General features: G+C 48.2%; 1 protein-coding gene across 2 annotated transcripts in view; it reads left to right on the top strand.

The window, feature by feature from the left end:
- The window catches only part of Galnt10 (polypeptide N-acetylgalactosaminyltransferase 10), a 143,429-nt gene that overhangs the window by 58,812 nt on the left and 61,547 nt on the right, over positions 1-23,070 (top strand). The window contains exons 2-3 of one of the 2 annotated variants that reach the window (XM_021177122.3): positions 16,629-16,731; positions 21,857-21,995. In XM_021177122.3, the coding sequence (XP_021032781.1) occupies positions 16,629-16,731; positions 21,857-21,995 (242 nt within the window). Of the gene's footprint in view, positions 1-16,628; positions 16,732-21,856; positions 21,996-23,070 lie in introns of those variants that run through there. The other variant, XM_029484011.2, reaches the window with a different exon arrangement.

Genomic DNA, 23,070 nt, shown 5'->3' with positions numbered 1-23,070 from the left:
CAGTTGCAGTTTAGGATCTCTTTAGGTTCCTAAAGCTTGTAAGAGGATGTTAAATTCTATAAATAAAAATCTATCCAGAGAAGCATGTTGGTATATAATTTCAGAGTTGGGGCTGTTATTTTTTTTTTCAAGGTTTTATTTTTTTTAAAAAATGTGTCTGGAGCCGGAGAGATGACTCAGCAGTTAAGAGAACTGACAGCTCTTCTGAAGGTCCTGAGTTCAAATCCCAGCAACCACATGGAGGCTCACAACCATCTGTAATGGGATTTGATGCTCTCTTCTGGGGTATTTGAAGACAGCGACAGTGTACTCATATAAATAAAAAAAAAATCTCTTTTGAAAATGTGTCTGTGTCTCAGACCTTGGAGCTAGAAGTACAGGTAGCTGTGAGCCACGTTACCTGAGAATTGAACCTGGGTCCTCTGCAAGAACAGCAAGCACTCATAACTGCTGAACCACCTCCCCATTCCTGGGTTGGGTTCCTGTAATATTAGGTGAGTTAACAGATGAGCTCTGAATTCTCTCTGTTGGATCGCCTCAGATTTCTTTTTGCAAGCTTAGATTTTTTTCAAAACATACTTTAATAAGGGTTCTTAAATGCTTCACCTTCCCTTCTAGCCCACTGACCAAAGGTAGGGGAGAAAGATGGTTAATAAGACAAGAGGGATGTGGCCCTGTTTAGAAGTAGTTCTTTGGGGGCAATTCCAATCTTCATTGTCAGGATAGCAGCAGTGCAGTCCAAAGCACCTAACACAAATCAGCAGCAGCAGCAGTCCAGGCCAATCGGCAAACACCAAAAAGGAATCAGTAGCAGTGGCTGGATCCAGAAGAAACCCCGAGGCCCCGCCAAATGGGAATTCGGAAGCAGCAAGAGGCAGCTGGAATACCACGAGAAGTTCTTTGGTGCCTTTCTCTCTATGAAGCCACAACAAATGAAGATCAGAGAAGACCAGTGAAGTTTTGCAAGATGAACCAATGCAAGAGCATCGTTCACTGTCTCTGGGGTTCTAGTTATACTCTTTGCAAACATCAGGAGTCCTCTCAAGTGTCTGCCTCTGCAAAACATCCTCTCACAAGACAGCTTTCGGAAGAGCATCACCACGACACAACTGAGTCTCCAAAGAGATTTCCACTTCATCTGTTTCTAGTTTCTGTCTCAAGAGCCCCCAAGAAGGGAGAGTTAAGGCAAGCGGGGGACCGAGTTCTTGAGAACTGAATGAAAATTACTCAGAAAATGCTGTCAAGAGAATGGGATGTCAAATCCTGAGACCCAGATGCGGGTGTGTGGAGGAAAGACTCCTCAAAGGTCACACTCCTGTTAAATCTGTATGCTCAAGCTCGGAGAACAAGTAGATGTTGGGGTTGTCCTCTGCTGGGCCGGGAGTCAAGGTTTGCCAAGCAAAGAGTTGGGAACTGTAAGATAGTTCAGACTGGCCATCTTAATTCAATTCCACAGACCCACATAGTGAAAGAAGTTGTCCTCTGACCTCAATGTGCAGCCATGGTGCACATGCACACACACACACACACACACACACACACACACACACACAGAGAGAGAGAGAGAGAGAGAAGAAATGTATGTGCGTATGTGTGTGTATGTATGTATGTATGTATTTTGTGTATATGAGTACTATCTGCATGTATGCCTGCATGCCAGAAGAGGCCACAGACCCCATAACAGATAGTTGTGAGACACCATGTGGTTGCTCGGGACCTCTGGAAGAGCAGCCAGTCTCTTAACTGCTGAGCCATCTCTCTAGCCCTATAAAACAAAAAATTTAAATGAATAGGAAGCCTTGTAGTTATGGGGACTGGGTTCAAATCATGTTATGTTTGTAGCACTGAGCAAATTATTTTATATATTTGTCTTGTTTTTGAGACAAGGTTTCACTGTGTGCCCCTGACTGTCCTGGAATTTGCTACATAGAGCAGACTGACCTTGAACTCATAGAGCTTATCCTGCTTCTGCCTCCCCAGTGCTGGGATTAGGCAAGTGCCACCAACCCAGTGTCACTGATAAAATGTATTAGCTGTGGTCTGTGGCCTTGGCAATAGTTTTATCCTCCCCTTGGGGTGGTTTTGAATGTAAAATGGGCTGATATACTAAAAAGGGATTCCAAGGATCAGTGTATGAAGCATCCATGCATCCACTTAGTTCATTGAGCTGGCATTTATTGAGCATTGCACATTCCTGGTATGTTGCTAAGAGTGGTCAGTTAAGTGTTATTGTGAACCAAAGCAGACGCTGCCTCTGTGCTTCTGACGTGTGTGATCTCTTACATATTCCTTAAGGAGTCATACCAAGTAAGCCCACTCTCTGATGCCGTGGGCTCTGAGGAGAACAGGATCAAGCTGTGCAGGGAGCAGCCTAGACTGAGAGGTTGGGAAAGGTTTCCCTGAGGAACTGACATCTGAGATGCAGTGTGCACTTGGAGCAGGGGCAGGTGTGGCAGATATCTGTGGCAGAGGAAATAGCTTATACAGAGGCCTTCCAGTAGGAGACAACAAGGTGGAGCTGAGGGACATAAGAAAGTCCCTAGACCCACCCGAAGGGAGGTGGGCAGAGGCCAGGCCCTTCAGAACTCTCTAAGCCTAGTAAAGCATTTGACTTCATTTCAAGGGCAATGGAAAGCCATTGGAGGATTTTAAAGGAGCTTTTAAAATTATTAAGTTCAATAAATGCTAGTTCTATTGTACTGTTCTGGGAATGTTTGTACCTCCCGGCATTTTTTTCTCTTACTGGATTTTATAAATGTGTCATTTTAAAAGCCCAGGCAATAGGGCTGGAGAGATGGCTCAGCAGTTAAGAACACTTGCTGCGTTTCCAGGGGATATGAGTTTGGTTCCCAGCACCCACGTTGGTAGCTTTCAGCTGCCTGTAACTGCTGTTGTTCTGTAACATCAGATCCAGTAACTAGGGGATCTGATGCCCTCTCCTGGCCTCAGGCATTGCACATACGTGGTGCACATAAACTCACACAGAGACACACACACACACCCTACACTGGCACTGCTTGGTCTGTTGAACTGTGTTTCCTCCTCCACAAGTTGTCAGAGAGGAGCTGTAAACAGCTTGGATTCAGAAGAGAAGGGGTTAGAGCAGGGCCCATCAAGGACTTGGACTGGGCAGGCCCATTGAGCTAATCACAGCTGCTGTCAGGCCTCTGACTGTGATCAGATGCAGGCTGGGAGAGGAGCCCAGCATGATCTCAGCATTTGGACATCAGCATTAGAGAGACTGGGAGTCACGCAGCAGGAGCTTGAGGGCTGGTTACAGGACGCGTGGAAGAAACTGGGCTCAGAAGTCAAGAGCTGGGGTGATACCCAAATGACAGATGGACTTGTCTGATAGGAAAAGTTTAACTGAAGAGAGAAATCCAGGCTCTGGGACAGGTAGAGGGTGCCCAGGTCATCTGACCCAACTGAGCTCCTGAACCTCTCAGTCATTTTGGCCAAGGCCAGGTAACCTCAAAGTCAGGTAGCCTTGTGGCCATCCAACTTTTTCATCCCTGTATGACCATGCTTAATGAATCCGTGTGGCCTTCCTGCTCACAACTGCAGTTTCCCTGAACCCTGCTGTTACTTGTTTCTATCCTCCACCCTCTGGTCTGCCTTCTACTGTGTTCCCTATGGGGAGTCACTGAGCTAGAAATGTGTAGGCTGTGTCCCATGTGCACACCAGCACTCTCCAGTTGGGTGGCTGGAGAGCCAGGGGTTGACTTAGCCAAGGTCAGCATCGTGCTACACAAGCGCCACAATGAGGCTGGGCTTCCATCGTGTGTCTTTGAAGACTCGAGTCCTTCTCAGAGATAGAAGCAGACAGACGATTGCATCCTACATCCTCAGCCCAACGATGCGAGACCTCTAGCTTTCCAGATGGTCCATGCCCAAGGATAGTTGGACCGTAGCTGAAGAAACAGCAGCTTGGCTGAACTGTTTAACAAAAGTCTTGGGTGTCAGCTGACTCCGCTACGTACATTTTCCAAGTCCAGGGGAGAAGTGCGTGGCCCTGCCTGCCCGTCATTCTGTGAGTCGTTGTTTTCTGGCAAGGAAGTAGAAGTTAGCCTATCAATACATTGTTCATCCCTTGAGTGATAACCTATTTCAGAAGTATGGTGGCTTGGGCTGTGGTGCTGCTGGCTTGGGGTGATGGTGATCTGTGGAAACAAGGGGACTTCAGAAAGGGAGAAAGAAAGGGCCAGAGCTTGAAAGTCCAGCGGGAAAACAGGGAGCCTGGCTGAGCGCGCTCTGGAGCCACGCTCTGGGTCTGTTTCCTCACTATCGATTCCTCACTATCCACAAGACAAGAGTCATTTCTAGGGCTTGAGACTGGGGCTTGGGAATGGAGAGACTTATTTTCTACTGTGCTCTTTTTGACTCTTTCTTGCTTGACTCTTTCACATTTTCTCTATTATTTCAATAATTGCAAATCAAATTACAGGGTTTGGCTTTCAAAAAAAAAATGCAATGAAGGGTTTGGATCAGACCATTGGTTTTCAAGCTTTCTTTTAAATCAGCAAAACACTTTCGGCACAATCTTACAGGAAAGCCTAATTAATGTGTAACAGAGAGGAAGCGTCTCGGGCTGGCACGCCCCACCCCTCCTCCAGCCCTCAGCATTCCCACACAGCTAGAAACACAACGGGGTAGTAGCTATTTCTTTCAGGCCTATTTGCCTCTTCAACTCTGTGACTGCCCTTCACTCATTTGTGGAAGCTGCCTTGCTCCTGCCCTGAGGACTGGCTGCAGCCTCCCCCCTCCCCAGGTACCCCTCAGTAGCCACAGACCTCCTGTCCTTGCAGGAATTGGTAGTAGGCACTGAGTGTCACCCAGAATCTTGGAATGTGGGGAAACAGGTCACTTTTGGCTTGCTTCTCTTAGGCTTGTGTGTTGATGCTGTGGTTTATATATAAAATGTCCCCAACCATCTCGTGTGTTTGAACATTGCTCCCCAGTCAGGGGTTGCTGCCTTGGGAGATTGTGAAACCATTGGGAGGTGGGAGCCTAGTTGGTAGAAGTGTTTTGCTTTGGGAGTTGATATTCTGGCACCACATCTTGTCCCAATCTCTCTTCTGGATCCCACCCACACGCAAGCAAGCAGCATCTTATTCCTTCCATCACAACCTCAAGCCACATGGTAGACTGCACCCTCACACTGCAAGCCAGAGCCAATCCCAGCTCCCTTGAGTTGCTTCTTGTTCTGGAAATATCAGTAGGAACCATTGGTAAATACAAAGTGATGGGCCAGCAAGAGGACTCAGCAAGAAGAGGCTTGTGCCACCAAGCCTGTAGGTCTGAGTTCCACACCTGGTGGACTCCCCACAAACTGTCCTCTGACCTCCACAAGCTCACTCGCTCCATGTAACCTACACACTTGAGCAGGTGTGTGCCTCCTTACACATATGCAAGCCCCCCCTTGCATGCATGGAGATGCACAATTAATTAATTAAATCAAGTATAGAGAAGTACTCAGAAGATGCCCTAACAGCCAGCCCAGGCAGAAGCATCGGCAGGCAGGATCCTCCCAGGATAGTGAAGTGGGACAGACATTCACAGACTCGCCTTCCCTGTGTGCCCTCGCTCAAACTCAGCCAACCTCCCCCTCCACTTAGAGGAGTTCTGGAAGTTTGTGTCCTCATCCTAGCCCTGGGCTCACTCCTTCCATGACTCAGTTTATGGATGAAATGTCCCTCGCAGGCTTCTGTATCTGCACACTTGGTCTTCAGTTGGTGGTGCCACTTGGGAAGGTTGGAGATGGAGGCTCTCTGGAGGAAGTGCGCCACTGGGCGCAGGCTTTTTAGCCCACATGCCTTCATGCCACTTCCTGCCAATTCCTGAGATGCAGTGTGAACAGCTAACCTCCTGCTCTTTCTTGCCAGTCTGCCTTCCCAGCCTCGGGAACTATGAGCCAACACAGGCCCTGCCTCCGTTAAGCTGTTCTTGTTGGGGCAGTTTTATCACAGCAACATCAAGGAAACTAATACAAAAATTAGAAGGAAACAAATACAGAGACTGACTCTGAACGTGCCTTTCCACCTCTTGGGACCCGTGCCTGGCCATTTGTAAAGTGAGCAGGCTGAGCTTCCAGCCTCAGCTCTCTTAGCTCTCTGGGCAGTTGGTACACACTTTGTAAATGTTCACCAGGACCCTCTTTTATCCAGGAAGTCTTAACAGGAACTATGACCACATGGAGCCAATAAGAAGGATGGGTGTGGCCTAGAGGTGTTTCAGCAACGCTTCCCAAAGGGTGATTTGCAGACACCTCCCGCTCATGAGATAGATTCGGGGGCTGAGGAGGAGCCTTCTGATGTTGTCTTGACACCGTGTACACAGGCGGTGGGCTCCTGTGGAATAGATGTGGATCAGAGTGGCATGTCGAACTGTGTGTGGTGCAGGCCACACAATTGCTCCAGTTAGTGCTGGTACTCAGCAATTTGCTCTAGAACTTGGTGCCTTGGAGCTGGAAAGGTGGCTCAGTGGTTAAGAGCACTGGCTGCTCTTCGAGAGGACCTGGGTTTGATTCCCAGCACCCATGGCATGGCTCACAACAGTCTGTGATTCTTGTCTCTTCTGGCCTCCATAGACACCGGGCACACACTTGGTACACAGATAAGGCATCTGCCCAGTGAAGTGCTATTGGCTGGGACATTGACAGGATCTGCTCATATTTAAAAGGAAGGCTCCAAGAGCCCATCACTTGGTGGGCTTGTAAAAGGTTCTAGAAGAAAACATAAGGTAAAAGGTTCTGTTGGCAGCCAGTTTGGAAAAAAAGAGCAGAAAACAAGATGTCGTTAAGAGGTATAGTTGTTTTCTGTTGCCATGTAACGAGTCATCACACATTTGAAAGCTGGGAACGCTATAGGTCTTGCCTCTGGGTGGGCTTGACTGTGTTTTCAATCAAGGTGTCAGCCAGCAGGGGCTCCTAAGGGCCAGGAAGTCTAACAGGAACTGTGACCACACCAAGCCAAGTAAGAACTGCGGTAAGGGTCTGACCCTGACTGTTTCAAGCTGGTGGTAGAATTGAGCCTTGTGGATGTTGCATTGAAACCTCTACTTCATTTCAGGCTATCTGATGGGACTGTTTTCTGCTCCTTGGGCCATCTATACATGGGCTCCTTGATCTTCAGAGCCCACAGCTCCATGGCAAATTGATCCTCACTCCAAATCCCCTTGACTTCCTCTTACCCTGCCAGATGGAGGAAGCGCTCAGGGATTTGTGCGGGGATTATGACTTTTGGTCATGATTTGTTTCCCTTTCGCCCTGGAACTCATGGCAAGCACAGGAGGGAAGCATGTGTATGTGTGTGTCTGTGTGTGTGTGTCTGTGTCTGTGTGTGTGTGTGTTTGTGTCTGTGCACACTCGAATGCGCGCACAGTTGGGCACACATGCATACCTGTGCATAGGACCCATCCATGCTTAGAAGCCAGGACTGTAAAAGATGCTTGCTCGCACTTAGGACTTTGGTTTTGGTTCTCAATGACTCAGAAACTCAAACAAAATCACTCTTCTTCGCAGACAGTTTGAAAACACTGTAGTGTCCAGTGGGAGGGGACAACATGTATGCAAACAGGTCTGTGCCCTAACTTCCAAAGAGAGAAAAATAGAGCGTTCAGGGCCCAGTGACGTCTGCTTTTAAATGCAGCTGCACAGAAGGAGGCTTCATGGAGAACAAGAGCTCTGAACAGGCTATGCAAAGAAGACATAATTTGAGTATTCAAGAAATAAGGAGCCGGACATGGTGGCACGTGCCTTTAATCCCACCACTCAGGAGACAGAGGCAGGGGGATCTCTGTGAATTTGAGGCCAGCCTGGTCTACAGAGTGAGTTCCAGGACAGCCAAGGCTGTTACATAGAGAAACACTGTTAGGTGGGCAGAGAAGAGTTGGGAGGCCAAGGCTCAAATACTTTGGATTTTTACACCCCAACATGCAAGGGACAAATTGATATGAACCCCTTAGATCATTTTATTGCCCTCCGTTCCCAGAGACCGTGTGCTTTGTTATAAACTAATTCCCATGTGCAGGGATTTCACACAGCCACTGAATCTTGCTCACAGGGCCACAGGCCAGTGGGTATTTTCTCCAGCCTTGGGTTCCCATGTGCATTTGTGGTCACCCACATAGAGCAGGAAGCCCTGCCCCTCCCCCGCCCCGGGGATCTTGCATCTCTTTGAGGATTGGCTGTCTGTCTGCTAGCCTAGGACAGTTGCCTGTTTGTTCCATTGCTGTCACAGAATACATGATATACTGCAACTTAAGGCAAGTTTGATTTGGGGCTCACAGTTTAAGAGGGTGGTGGTCCATGGTAGGGAAGGCATGGGAGAAGGAGGTAGCCGTATGTGTGGATGGATCAATGGATTGAAGAGGGATCAGTGGGTGGATGGATAAAGAGATGGATATAGGTGCTTCTAAAGTTGTTACCATAAACTTCACTTCCCTCTGCCCAGTTACTGAGATTGAGTGCAGCTGTTTCATGTCTACAGACTTTTCCCTGGCGGTATTTTTTGTTGTGTTTCGCCTTTCTAAGATAAAGACTCGATGTATAGCCCTGGCTGGCCCCACACTCACCATCCTCCCTGGGATGACTGACAGGCACGTGCCACAATGCTCAGCATCGAAATGCTTTGAAGAAGCAAAGCAGAATCAAAAACCCAGTTGCGAGTTGTGTGCGGAGGAGCCATGCTGGGTTCTTTCTCACGAACCCCGTGATTATTAGCAGAAAAATGAGATCCCCAAGTTTCCTCCCTGGCTACATTAATCACTTCTTGGAGGCTGGGGGTGAGTGGGAGAGGGGAGACTGTATTAAATAAACAAAGTTAGGCAACTTTCTGTGGGACTTCAGACAGCCTTTATTTAACGTGTGCACATGCGTGTGGTTGTGTGTAGGTGAGCGCGTATTGAGGAGGGGGTGGGGTGTACATGTGTGTGGAGGGCAGAGGGCAACCTTGAGTGTCATTCCTCAGGCATTGTTCGTATTGCTCTTGGGGTTCTTGCCGGCTGGGAACCTGATGTAGGTTGGCCAGCCAGGCAGTACCGGGGATCCACCTGTTTGTGCCTTCCAGTGCTGGAATCACAAGCTCAGGGCACAGTGGCTTTTTTATGTGGCTTCTGGAGATTGAACTCGGGACTCCCCCACTTGCAAGGCAAGCGCTTTACACTGTAGCTGTCTTCAGACACCCCAGAAGAGGATTCCAATCCCATTACAGATGGTTGTGAAGCCACCATGTGGTTGCTGGGATTTGGACTCAGAACTTCTAGAAGAGCAGTCAGTGCTCTTAACCGCTGAGCCACCTCTCCAGCCTGGTAAGCACTTTACCAGCTGAGCTCTTTCCCGGTTTTCAAATAGCCCTTACCATGCTAACGTACATGCTGGCATCCAGGTATGTAAGTGCTGAAAACTAGGATGCAGAAGAGGGAGATAGCGTAACATTTTAGTTCCATCCTTTGGCAAGTATGTAATTCTGGGCTCTACATACGTTCCCAGTGCTATCTGTTACCACCATTTCCCTACCTTTCCCCAAAGACCACTCACCCCCTCTCTCTGCTCCACAGTAACACCTCTATTCTTTCTTTTACTGGCTTTATCTTCTAGGCACTTACAGAATTAAACCTTACACCCTCTGTGTCTGGCTTATCTCACTAAGCATTAATATCTTTCCAAGGTCTATGTTGATCGTCTGCCCCTTCTACGGTTGAGCTGGTGTTCTACTGTGTGCCTGGGCCACGCCTTATTTATATTGGACACTACTTGAGTTGTGTCTTTGGGTGGTCATGACCAGTGCTGCAGTGAAACACAAGTGTATGGCTCTGAGTGTCTCCTGTCCATTCCTTTAGGTGAGGAGTCACCGGGCCATGTGATAATGGTTCTGTTTTAGCCTTTTGAGAGACCTCCAGCCTTGTCCAGTAGTTGTGTTCCCATTGCCATTTCCCCCAGCAGACACACAGTTTCTCCGCTCACATCCTGCCAACACTTGTTCTCTGTGTGTTCAGTTACACTACCTTGCTAAGTAGTGAGTGATGCTTTATGGCAGGTGTGAGTCCTAGTCACTAATGACCAACACCTGGGGTTCTGAGTGTTCTTGGTGCACTCTGAGTATAAGTCCTTCACCAGTTACACTTTGCAGATATATTCTAGTCCACAGTTTGTGCCTTGAAGAGCAAAAGGTATAGTTGTAATGGATTCCATCCAACTCAGCAAAATGGATGCTGTCTTATTTACGAAGCCTTTACATAGACCATAGTAGCACACATCTAATCCCAGCACTCAGGAGACAGAGACTGACAGATGTCTGTGAATTCAAGGTCAGTTACATAGCAAGTTCCAGGACAGCTATATAATAGGGAGACCCTGATTCAAAAAGAAAAGAAAAAGAAGAAGAGAAGGAGGAAGAAGATGAGGAGGGGGGAGGAGGAAGAGGAGGAGAAAAAGAGAAGGAGAATTACAAAAATAAAAAGAAAGAAGTTTCTTTTCTATGTGCTGGGGAGATTGCCCAGTGGTTAGAACACTTCTCTCCCTAGTGCCCTGTCCCCTTTCCCCAGCATGAGGACTGGAGTCTTGTCAGGTGCCTGTGGCCGCCCGTCTGTGATTCCAGCCTGGGAAGGTAGAGATAGAAGATCCCCAGAACAAGTTGGCTCCTGAGACTGGCCAGTGAGCTCTGGGTTTGATTGAGAGGGCCTGCTTCAGTGAAAAAGGGGGAAGAGCTATGAGGGATGATTCCCAGCACCATCCTTGGACCTCCACCTGCATGCACACTCACCTCCATGTGCCCACACACATGTGGACTCATATACACTCATATGAAAACAGAAAGGAAGGAAGAAAGATTTACCTAAATAATCCCAAGTCACTAGGGTGTGACTCCCACCTACTTATTGCTTCCGTGACCCAGCCTTCCTCTGTGTGCATTGAGAGTTAGGCTTGAGCTTTTCTAGTCTGTCTGTCTGTCTGTGATCCATTCTTCCTGTTGCCCGAGCTAGCCTGCATTCAATTCTCCTGCACTCACCATTCTCCTGCCTCAGCCTCCCAAGTGCTGGGATTGCAGGGAGCAGCACCATGCTGGAAGAATGTGTTGGGTTTTGGTGTGTCAGATGTAATCCTTCTGCACCCTTTGTTGAAACGTTGTCCCATTCAACTCCCTTAGCCTTTTTGTTTAGAATTTGTTCAATAAGTTTGTATATATATATGCATGTGTGTGTGTCTACATATGTGTACTTATATGATCAAGCATGTGTGTTTGCATATATACATGGATGGATGTGTGCACTCGGGGGGGGGGGGGTTGTTCATATGTTTGTTCTAAACATGATCTCATTAGTCATTTGTCCTCACTCAAGGACCACATTCTCCTGTCCACTGTAGCCATGGACCAAGCTTTGAAAGGTGTCTATGTGTCCTTCAGCTTTTTCCTGTCTGTGAGTGTCATTGTTTAACTACTACCTAAGTCTTTCATGTTTCTGCCAAGATTGCGTTGCATCTATAGACCAATCCTTTAAGGACCAGCATCGTTTTGGCTTTGAGGCAGGGTCTCACTATGCATCCCAGGCTGCTCTGGATCTCATGATCCTCCTGCCTCCACCTCCCACCTCTGGGAGAATTGACCTCTTGGCATCAAATTTTTCCAAATGCCTGGTTTGCCTATCATTTGTCCTCCTCAGGCACCCACTTGTAGTTGTCAGTGTGTGTCTTGGCTATTTTGTTCAGTTTGTCAAGTGTTTGTATGTTGGCACTGTTGTAAATGATAGTTCAGTTCCCAATGTTTCCTTGCCAGTTTTTAGAAATTAAATTAACTTTTTCACACCATCCCCGACTCCTGTGACACTTTAAACTCACTAGTTCCGGACGCATTTCTGTTGGTGCCCCCTCAGCATTTTCCAAACTGGTCATTTTTCTACGAATGCTCTGGCCAAATTGTAGAGACCTTGACAGACACGGGACCCTATCTGTGGACCCTCCTCCTCATCAATGTGGAAAGAAGGAGTGACAGAGCTGGGTCTTCCAGGTCCCTGTCAGACTCCCTGCCACCTCAACCAAGGCTTCTCAGCAGAAGATGCCCATCTCAGTTAAAACCAGATTGGAACGAATCAAGCAAGATAGGAGTTTTTCTCTCACTGAAAAGCATGGAGGGTGTGTGACTGGATGTGTGTGTGTGTGTGTGTGTGTGTGTGTGTGTGTGTGTGTGGTGCTTGTGAGCTAAACTGTCTGCTACTTCCATGAAAATGAAAGAAGCCCCAGAGGAGAGTCAGGCAGAACCTCTGATGCCAACCTCAGGGCTAGGAATACAGACAGGACACTGACTGGCAATGGTTACGGCGGGTATGAGAGTTCAAAGCCTGGGCATCTTTCAGAAATCACTTTAGGGTCAGGCAAGCCCTCTCTCTTTAGAATTTTGCAACCCAATTAAGCTGACCTGGAGCCATTTGATCAGAGGATAAAGTTAAGCCCTTTATGGTATTATGTCCTTGTGACTGTGCTAGGCCTGTCTAATCCCTGTGTGACCTTCCTTCCATCCAGGAAAAAAAAGTAGAGGCAGATCTGTGCATTCAGTAGTCAGTGAGAATGAGACCTGCTTTTCTGGGGGGGTCACAGTTTGGGGAGACAGGCAGCCCTTAGATGAGTGTCCAAAGGACCCTGAAATGGAGAGCCCTGGGGCAGCATGCCCAAGCTGGCTTCTCAGTTCCCACCTGGCACTCCATTCTGAGGCTCTCCAGGGCATGGTACTGGTTAAGTTCAGGTGTGTTCGCAAACCATTTAGTTCTGGTTAAAGTTAAAAACAAACAAACAAATTCCCCCCATATACATTTTCTCAAAACGTCGGGTTGAGGCTGACATAGTTAACCACACTCGAGCCTTTTTTTTTTTTTTTTTTTTTGGTGAGGGCTAAAATAAGAGTGGTCCTCAGTTTTGAAGAGGAGACACTTCCTCTAGAGGAAAATGAAGTGGACTCCATCCCCACTTACCTTGGAGGGGGAGGAGGAGAAAAAAGAGGAGGAGGAGAGGGAGGAAGAGGAGGAGGAGAAAGAGGAGAAGAAGAAGGAGGAGGAGGAGAAAGAGGAGGAGGAGGAGGCTGATCAAAAGCATGTGGGCTTCAGTACTTATTCCTGAGCTCTGCTGTGTCTCACTTCTCACTCAGAGAGACATGTGGCTCCCACCTGCCAAGCAGCACTGGTCCAGACTTCCTCCTATTGTGTGGCTCATGTCTACCCTCTGAACCTTATTTATTCCTGCCAGGTCTGGCCTTTGCCCTTGTCTCTCACTTATAGTCTCCACTTACATCCCCTCCAGCTGGAGTCCCCTCTGCATTGCTCCCAAGCAAGCCCGTCCCCAGTCTTCCACACCCCTCCCAAGACTCTTCCCTAGGCATCCTTACCCAGTCATCCCGGCGGGAACCTCTTCTAAATACCTAGAGATTTTATCTGTACCACCTTTAAAGTAATACACTATAGTGATGTGTGTCTTTTCTTATCCTATTTATTAAACCCGCTGACAGTCTTATTTAACTATAAGTATTAACTACTTTTCTCATTGCTATGACAACATCATCAAAAGCAACTTACAGAAGGAAGATGGTTTGTTTTTGTTTTTTTGATGTGTGTGGGCGTTCGTCTGCATGTAGTCAGTGTACCTTGTACTTCCCTAGTGCCTGTGGCATCCAGAAGAGAGCATCCACTCCCCTGGAACTAGAGTTACAGATACCTGTGATCTACTGTGTAGGTTCTGGCAATAAAACCCAAGGCCTTTTGAAAGGCAGCCAATGCTCTCAGCCCCTAAGCCATCTCTCCAGCCCCAGGAAGGGTTCATATTAGTTAGTGGTTTAAGAAGGTTACATACCTTCATGTCAGGGGTGGCATGGTGGCAGGAACTGAGTATGAGACATTGTCACATTGGGTCCACAGTCAGGAAGCAGAGAGAGACAGTATTCCGTTCATTCTCCTTTTTGTCAGGTCTGGGACCCTGGACCACAGGAATGATACCGTCTACACTCAGGGTGGACTTTGCTCCCTCAGTTAAACCTCTCTGGTTAATGCCCTCTCAGACACTCTCAAAGGTGTGTCTCCTGGGTGATGCTAAATCCAATCAAGTTAACCCTGAGGTTACCCCTCACACTTTGCCTCTCCCAGAATTCTTTGGACACCGTAGGCCTTCAGTAATCCCTTGTTACATGGATGAATGAAAATTACTCCGTGTTTGGTCTTAAAGTTCATGGAGAATTTCAACCTACAACTGTCCAGCTTCCCTTCTATTGCTGTGAAGAGACACCATGGCCAAGACGACTCTTATAAAAGAAAGCATTTAATTGAGGGCTTGCTTACAGTTTCAGAAGGTGAGCCCATGATCACCATGGTGGCAGACAGACAGCGGTGGCAATGGAGCAACGCAGTAGCTGAGCGAGCGCTTTGCATCCTGATCTGCAGGCAGTAGGCAGAGAGACACTGCGCCTGGCATGGAGTTTTGAAACCTCAGAGCCCACCACCAGTGACACACCTCCTCCAACATGGCTCCACTAGTCCACACCTCCAAGATGGTTTCACTAAATGGTGACCAAGCATTCAAACATGTGAGCCTGTGCTGGTCATTCTCTCGTCACACCACCACACCTTATGTAAAACAACTTTATTCATCTGGCTAAATGAGTTCTACCTGGTCCACCCTGACCGTGTGTGTGTGTGTGTGTGTGTGTGTGTGTGTGTGTGTGTGTGTGTGTGTTTGTGTCTGTCTGTCTGCCTGCTGTCTGTCTATGTTATTTTATTCTTGGGTTTTATTGCACACACACTCACACACACACAAAGGATATTAGAAGAATTACTTAATGTTTGGCATCAAAGAGTGCATGTGACCCGGAAGTAGAATCACTCCAGCTCCTCTGGAGAGCCTAGAGAATCACCCTAACATCTGCAGCAAAGACTGTCCCCTAATGCAGCCCAAGTCCAGGCTGAAGCCCACAACCCTTTCCATTTTCTTCCGGGCCAGAGGTTCAAACACTGTTGCTGACGGGCCCAGCCAAGTCTGCAGTCTCAGGATTGGAGTGTGTGCTCTGACCAGTCTTTCTTCTCCAGCAGACTGGGGTTGGCTTTGTTTCGAGGTTCTCTCCTCTCCGCTAAGGGTGCCAGACACACAAAACGGTGATTAAACAAAGATTAAAATTCCATTTGGATGAGTGAGTGAGTGAGCGAGCAGCTGTTGAGGCCATGATGGATTCCTTTGGAATGCTGACTAAGAGCGTGGGTCCCAGACACAGTCAGTCTGAACACATCAACACGCGTTTACAGTTTGCTGTCTGAAGGGATTTCCAGTCCATTCCGCCAGGTTTTCCAGCTAGCTCACGTCCTCAAGGTGTTCCTTCTCTTTGTCTTCATTGCCTGTGGCAAGGGAACGGTCCTGAAGCTGGGGGGGGGGGGGGCAGGAAAAGTATCAGAAGATGATTGCAAACAAAGAAAAGGATCTCAGCTTTCAGAGACACACCCCTCGGAAGCATCCGTGGGGTGCTTCTTTATGTAATATTACATGATCAATGTTACTTAAGAGTTGTGTGCTTGGAGCAAGTATGAGAAGCTGGTTTTGAGTCCCCAGGACTCTGGGCAAACAGGAGTGTGTCATCCCAGCACCTGACACTCATTTCCCAGGTTCTGCCCTGGTTGTAGCCGGCAGTCAGCCACCTGCAGTTCCAGAGCACAGTTCCAGAGCACAGGAAAGGGGTTTGAATTGGCATGAAGCCAGGACAAGGTCAAAGTCTTAGTCCAAAAAGAGAGTAAAATGCCACAATTATGTGTTATATGGACTGCATGTCGTCGAAGAAGGTGGATTGGGTTCTATGAAATGTATTGGGACTCCAGAGATAGCTTAGTGGTTAAGAGGGTGCCCTGGTCCTACCTTCAGGACTAGCACCTGTGACTGGCAGCTCCCAACTGCTGATAACTCCAGCTGCAGGGGCTCCAATGCCCTCTTCTGGCCTCTACAGCAATATCCCTACACACACACACACACATCAAAATTAAATACATCCTTAAAAAATAAATACGTTACTCAAACCAACATCATGTATTTCTTGATTGTTCCTTTGGAGTGCTGAGGACCGAACCCAGGGCCTCATGAACGCTAAGCAAGCACTCCACCATTGAACTACACCCCTTAGCCTCTGCTTATTTTTATTTTGTTTTGGCCTGTGACATTGTCTCACTGTGTAGGCTATGTTGGCCTAGAGCTGGTGGTCTTCCTGCCTCTACGTCCCGAGTGTTTGGATTACAGGGGCTTACCGCCACCCCTCGTTTTCTTTCTTCAATGTGGAAAGCAGCTTGCTTTGCCTACCAGGACTGTCTCAGTACCTTCCCGTTGGGCAGCAACACACTGAGCACTTTGTCCTGTGGATGAGTGTGCCCGTCTTTCCTTCCTCTCCTGGGTGGCGAGTTTCCAAGGGGTTGTACTAAGCTTCTGTGTCCCCCCCCCCCCCTGGCCTCAGCTCATCTAGCAGGCACATGGCTGGCACTCAGGAAGATGCTGAGGGCTGGACAGGCGAAAGTGTTCTCCTTAAGCAGTGTAGCCTCTGGACCATTGTTATCACCAATATTCCCTTTTTCTTCTTTTTTCATAGTTTCTTCTTTTTCTTAATTTTTTTCTTTTATTTTTGAAGGAATTACACAGTCGACAAAAAAAGACATTTTTCTTGGGAGCTGAACAAAGGCTGAAGGACTGGCATAAAAAGGAGGCTATCAGGAGGGACGCACAGCGCGTAGGTATGGAGGGCGCGGCCGAGTGTGGGCATCGTGTAAGTGTGCCATGGGTGTATGCACATGTGCTGAGTGTGTTAGAGGTGTCTAGACCTCTTGTTCACTTCCTGCCTGCCACCGTCTTTCCAAATAACCATACCTACCTTTCACCCACCTGACCTCGGCTGTCAGCACCAGATCCACTGACTTCACATTTGCCCTGCCACCTGCGTATCAGCACGTGACTGTGTCTCCATCCTAGCAAGTCCCATCCCAAAGGAAGGAACAATGTTTCAAATCAACAGGGATTGATCTCAAAGCACGTTCCACCCTCTTCAACCTGATCAGGCCTTTATGGCCAGCTGAATAAGAGGAAATCTGTACCCCAGAGAGATGCTGCCACCTGCCAGTCATCACGCAGGGTGAGAGTAAGGCCAACTTGAGACTCGAACCCAGAACTGGAAGGCAGAGGCAGTTCCTCACCAACTATCGATTCCTTTTGCTAATAGGGCTTTGTCGCCTTTCATGTATGGCTGGCAGATGGGGTAAGGGCCAACACAAATATCTATACAGAGATTGTGGAGATTTTTCTCTGCAGAGTCCAGGCAAAGGTCAGGAGAGCAGCTGCAACCCCCCTCCCACAAAGGCTGTGGGGTCGCCACTGAATTCCACCATTCCTGAGCCTCTGATGACCTCACACAGTCAGCTTGTTCCAAGGGTGTAGAGGGAGAAGATGGCTATAATGGCTTTGCTTGAGTGGAAAGTGGAGACAGTAGCAAGAGGGATTGAAATGGTGTGTGGTGATCTGGGTTAAAGGTGTCCCTTCTAAATTATTCATGACAGAACCAACTCACCACAAAGCTCCAAAGAGAGCAGGTGTAATAACTGAGCTGATGCCCACAGCGTACCCAGCCCTGACACATGGTGCTCTGTGTGCCAGGAATGCTAAGTGAAGCTAGAAGGGTCCTCCTTTAAATTAAGAAAGGAAACATCTGCAAAGACACAGCTGGCCAGACAGTTGTGCCTGAATTATTAGAATATCCATATAGGGCTGCCTGGCAAGGGAAGAAAGAACAGCAGAAAGATTATGAAAAGCAAAAGGCTGTGTGATTTCTTGTTTGTTTGAAATAAAATTATACATAAGTATTAAAGAGTAAATATTTTAAGTAATTTATGAAGTTGCCTAATTATAAAAAAAAAAAAAAAAACAGAAAGGAAAAACAGGAAAAAGTGATTAACAAGACCAAGGAGCGCTAAGTACACACTGAGTCTTCCACACCAAGAGGCCTCCTCCACTATCACAGACCTTGTCTGTTGAGAAGACAGAAGCCGCAGCATGGCCAGGATGCTGCCCTGAGGTCCAGCTGGCTGGCCTTTGCCCCATCTCCTCTGCTCAGCATTTGGGGCTGACTATGGCTGTGCAGGTCTCCTGGAGCCTTGTTCTGAGCAGAAGTCAGACCTCTTTCTACCTCCTGCACCTGAGCAGCCTCAGTGACCTTGATTTTGCAACACTCAGAGGGTGGTTGGCTCAAAGCAGCTGCTGGAGTGGCTGACTGTTAGACACAGTCCTGCAGACCCTCAAGATGCTTCTCCCAGGGCTGTGTCCACCCTCAGTCTCCAGAAGCTCATGAATTCCCCCAGAGAACATGCTGTCGGAGCATTAGAGACCCTTCTCAGCCGGATGGCACAGAGATTGCCAACCCTTTGTCCACTGAATCTGGGACTTGCAACAGAACTTTCCAAGCAGACCTGGCATAGTAGATATGGTTACTCTTTTAAGTTATCTCTCAAGTTTAGAGAGAAATCAAATCGTCTTTTATCATCATGGCATTTTAAAAAATTACTCATTATTTATTTACAGCTGGACTGAGGATCTAGCCCCAACCCAGTACCTCATAGGTGCTAGGCAAACACTCTGCCACTAAGCTACATCCCAGCCCTTGTTTGGCAATTTTGATTAACACAGAACATTTGCCTCACTTAGATGATGATAATCAGATCGACTCAGGTTTATCTGGCGATTGACAACTCACAGAAAGTTATCGCTGTGTAGCCTCTCGTTTGACTCCCCTAGACATGCTTGCTGCTGGTATCAGAGAAGACAATTATAGCGAGGGTTCCTTGGCTCAGAGAAAGCAGACCTGCCTCCTGTCCAGGAGAAGTGAGCAGGCAGGGGGATCTAGCTCTGGGGGGAGTGCAGGGAGCATGGGCTTCAGCCCTCAAACTTGGTTCTGTAACCTTTTATGAGTCTCCATATACCTTCAGAGTGACAGTTCTCAAGTCCACTCTACAGGGTTGCTATGGGGACTCCAGGGAAAAGATCAGTGGAGTACAGAACAGGACTCTGGCCACATGAGTGCTGGCACCCCTCCCCCTCTTCTCACTTCCACTGCACAATTTGGGGGGATGTTTGGGTGAAGTTCATATTGATTGTTGGGGAGCTAGAGAGATGGCTCTGCAGGTAAGAGCATTTGCTGCTCTTACAAATATAACAAGTTTGGTCCCAGAAGCCATGTCAGGCAGTTTACAGCTGCCTTACAGTTTCAGCTCCAGGGGACATAAGGCCCCCTTCTGGCCTCCACAGGCACCTGCACTCATATCTGCACATACCCACACACAGAGATATGCACACACACACACAAAATTTTTGTAAAAATTAGATTTATTTTCATTTTATATATGCAAGTATTTTGCCTGTGTGTATGTATGGGTACTGCGTGTGTGCCTGGTACCTGAGGAGGTCAGAAGAGGGCATGGGATCCCCTAGAACCGGAGTTATGAGTTGCCGTAAACCACAGTATGGGTGCTGGCACCTAAACCCGGATCCTCTGTGAGAAAGTGTTCTTTACTGCTGACCCATCTCTCCAGCCCCCACGTGATTTTAAAAAGTAGAAGAAAATGTATTCTTTTAAATCTTGGTTATCTGGGGTTTTTAAGATGTGCTGAAAGACCCCCGAAGGGAGACCCTCACTCTGCCAGGTGTAAAACCAAGGCACAAGGTGGGACTCGAACCCACGATCTCGCAACCCGAAAACCAAAGCACAAATTCAATAAACTCAGATGGATCCAAACTCAGACTTCGCCATGCTTCAGAAACATAGGACAAGACACAAATAACCCAACACAACAAGCACATGTTCCAATGTACGTTTCAGAAAACAGACACTCAAAACAGAGACACCGGCCGGCACACACACAAGAGGGGATTCCCCAATACCTCCAAGTCGGTTCTTGGGTGTGAGGGGTGGTCACGTTTCCCGGCCAATGCACCAAATGAAAGACCCACAACGTGAGGACTCCCCCACGTTCTGACTCAGGAGAGGCGACACCCCAAATCACACAAGAAACGGTCTTGCTGCAAATTGCAAGAGGATTTTTATTCAAGAGTGCTCTAGGGCCCATGGTCATACACCACGCAGGGGTAGAGGACCATGGCGCCCCGAGTAGCTGAGTAAGGGGGTATTTAAAGGAAGAAACCACAATTCATGGAGGTGGGGAGGGCGTTGTTGGAAAATACCAAAAATACCAGTTAAGAGTCACAAGGAAGTACAAAGTCACAAGTGTCAGGTTATCTCTCAAGACAGTTTCTAAGAGCCCCTAACAATCTAAGAGCCCCTAAAGATAGCACATTTGCATTGCAGGTTCCAGTAATGGTCAGGGTGCCATTCTTTGAATGAACACTCTTTGAACCCAGGAAGCGGGTGGGTGGAGGAAGGAATGTCGCTATCTGTTTTATGACCAGCACCTGGAGCACTAAGCCACAAAAGCCACACTCCCAAGCCTGGGCCCCAAAGCCTCGAATTTTGTTACTTCCTCAATGCTTAGGTTAGTAGAACTCACTCTGGGTGTGTCTGTGAGGGAGACAAGCAGATCTGTGGAGCTCTGACCTGATCTGAAGATGAGCTACTAGAAGACATGGGTTGAAGAGAAAGGCAACAAGATGAGCTCCTCTTCAAGGGAAGAGAGATTTATTATGTTGAAGATGGTCTGGGGAGGGCCTGAAGAGAAAGTCTTCAGTCTCAACAGACAAAGCATGGTGTCCATCCTTAAAGGTTTCTTTGCACAGCCTTTAAGCAGGCTTAGTTAATATATAATATTGTCTAGTAGCAGTCCATAGTGCTTGCCTGTCGTCAGGTTGTCTCCAGTGTCCAGATAGAAGAGAGAGGGAGAGTGCATGGCTTCTTGTGAGAACAGTGAGTGATCTGTCCAATTTCCAAAGAAGCCCTTGGAAGAGAGAGATGTTTCTGGAAGGTGTGGCTGGATATTTTGAAGCCCCCCAGAACACCATCAGCAGGGTTTGGGACCCAACAGTGATGAAACTGATACAACGACAGTTTGGGAGGAGATAAAAGTAAGGGGCGGGACCTCTGTGCAGAAAGTAGAGCATTGGGGTTGGGGGGATGGGTATCCTTGGAGCTGAATATCACTCTGACCTCTTTCTTTTTTTTTTTTTTCGAGGCAGGGTTTCTCTGTGTAGCCTTGGCTGTCCTGGAACTCACTTTGTAGACCAGGCTGGCCTCGAACTCAGAAATCCGCCTGCCTCTGCCTCCCGAGTGCTGGGATTAAAGGCGTGCGCCACCACGCCCGGCTCTGACCTCTTTCTATATGCCCTCTTTCTGCTTCCTGCACCCCCTGCTGGTAGCAGCCTCTTCCACACACTCCTGCCACCTCCCAAGGAGTACTGCTTCAGAAGCACAGAGCACAGAAGCACAGAGCCATGTGACAATGGACAGAACTCTCTGGAATAAAACTCTGGCTCCATTAAGTTGCTTTTCTCAGGTCCTTGGTCACAATAGTGCAGATGTAATTAATGTGACCCATGACTAGGCATAAGATTTTTTTTTAACTTTTTAGATGTTTTTATTTTATATGTATGAATGTTTGCCTGCATGTAAGTCTGTTTAGCACATGGTGTGGAATGCCTATAGAGGCCATAAGAGGGCATCTGAGCTTGAGTTACAGGTGGTTGTGAGCCACCATGTGAGTGCTAGGACCCAAGTCTGAGTTTCTCTGCAAGAGCAGCCAGTGCGCCAACCACTGAGCCATCTCTCCAGCCCCAGGTGTAAGGCTTTCTCCCCTCCCCCCACCCCAAGTCTCAACCCCTGTAGATGTCAGGTAAACCAGCAACACTGAATTTGCTCTCTGCCTCTAGGATATGGAGAACAGGGGAAGCCTTACCCCATGACCGATGCCGAGAGAGTGGACCAGGCGTACCGGGAAAATGGATTTAACATCTACGTCAGTGATAAAATCTCCCTGAATCGCTCTCTCCCCGATATCCGGCACCCAAAGTGAGTCTCACGTCTCTCATCTTCTGCTGTCTAACTAAGGATTTTTGCCCATTGCTCTGGGTTGCGCGAGTTCGTTAAAACAAGCATTCACCTGAGGTGCTGCCAGCCAGCTGCCAGGTGGAACAGAGCCCCTGCAGAGGCTTGAGCCGTCAGACCCTCTGCAGCATGGAGCTGGAGTGTCTGGGGATGGTGCACCAGGGTGATCCTTCCCTCAGAATAGGAACCAGCAATTCTCCAAGTGTCTGCAGAACAGTTGGCACCGGTTCACCTGGGCATTTGTCACACTTGCGAGAGTGGGTGAGGGGCACGTGTGTCACCACACATGTGGGGGTCAGAGGACAGCCTCTGGTGCAGGACTTTGTCTTCTGCTTTGTTCAAGACAGGGTCTGATTATTATTCACCGTGTATACACCAGGCTAGCTGCTGCCGGCTCCCAGAAGTTCTCCCCTCCTCCCATCTCACTGGTGGAGTGCCGGGATGACAGGTGGTCCACACCCGTGTCTAGCTTTCCTGTAGATTCTAGGAATTCAAACCCAGGTCGTCTGGCTTGCTCAGCAATCACTTCACCCACTGGGCTCTCTCCAGCTCACTCCTGTGCCTCCATGCAGATTAACTGTCCTGAAGCACTGGAGGCCATCAGCCAGCAGTGTCCTCAGAAGCCCTGAAAGGTGACTCTGATGCAGACAGAGGGTAGAATAGGAAACCACACAGGCGGGAAGCCTCGCTTGGAAGACAGGCTGTCCCCCGGGACCAGACCCTTTGCATCAAACTCTTACATGGAGGAGACAGAAGAGGAACCCAGGGTGCTTGCCTGTAGGACTTACTGTTTCATGATCTAGAATCTTCTGCTGACATACGAGAGTGTTATTCAGCCACACTGATGTTTCCAGGTTCAGATCAGTGAGCTGACAATGTGTGTTACCAGACCAAGCCTGTGCCTGACACCAGGAGCACCTATGGTCGTAACTCAAAACCTTACTCCAGTGGTCCCAACCTCCCACCATCCTGAGCTCTTCGGAAGTAGCATAGCGACTCATCACCGACTCTCTATATTCTCCTGGTATGGGCCTTCAAC

Source organism: Mus caroli, unplaced genomic scaffold (assembly GCF_978045245.1).
Source record: "Mus caroli unplaced genomic scaffold, Mus_caroli_1 scaffold_13, whole genome shotgun sequence".
Classification (NCBI taxonomy): Eukaryota; Metazoa; Chordata; class Mammalia; order Rodentia; family Muridae; genus Mus; species Mus caroli.
Note: the sequence above shows the minus strand (reverse complement) of the source record. Positions and strands in the feature narration are given on the sequence as shown.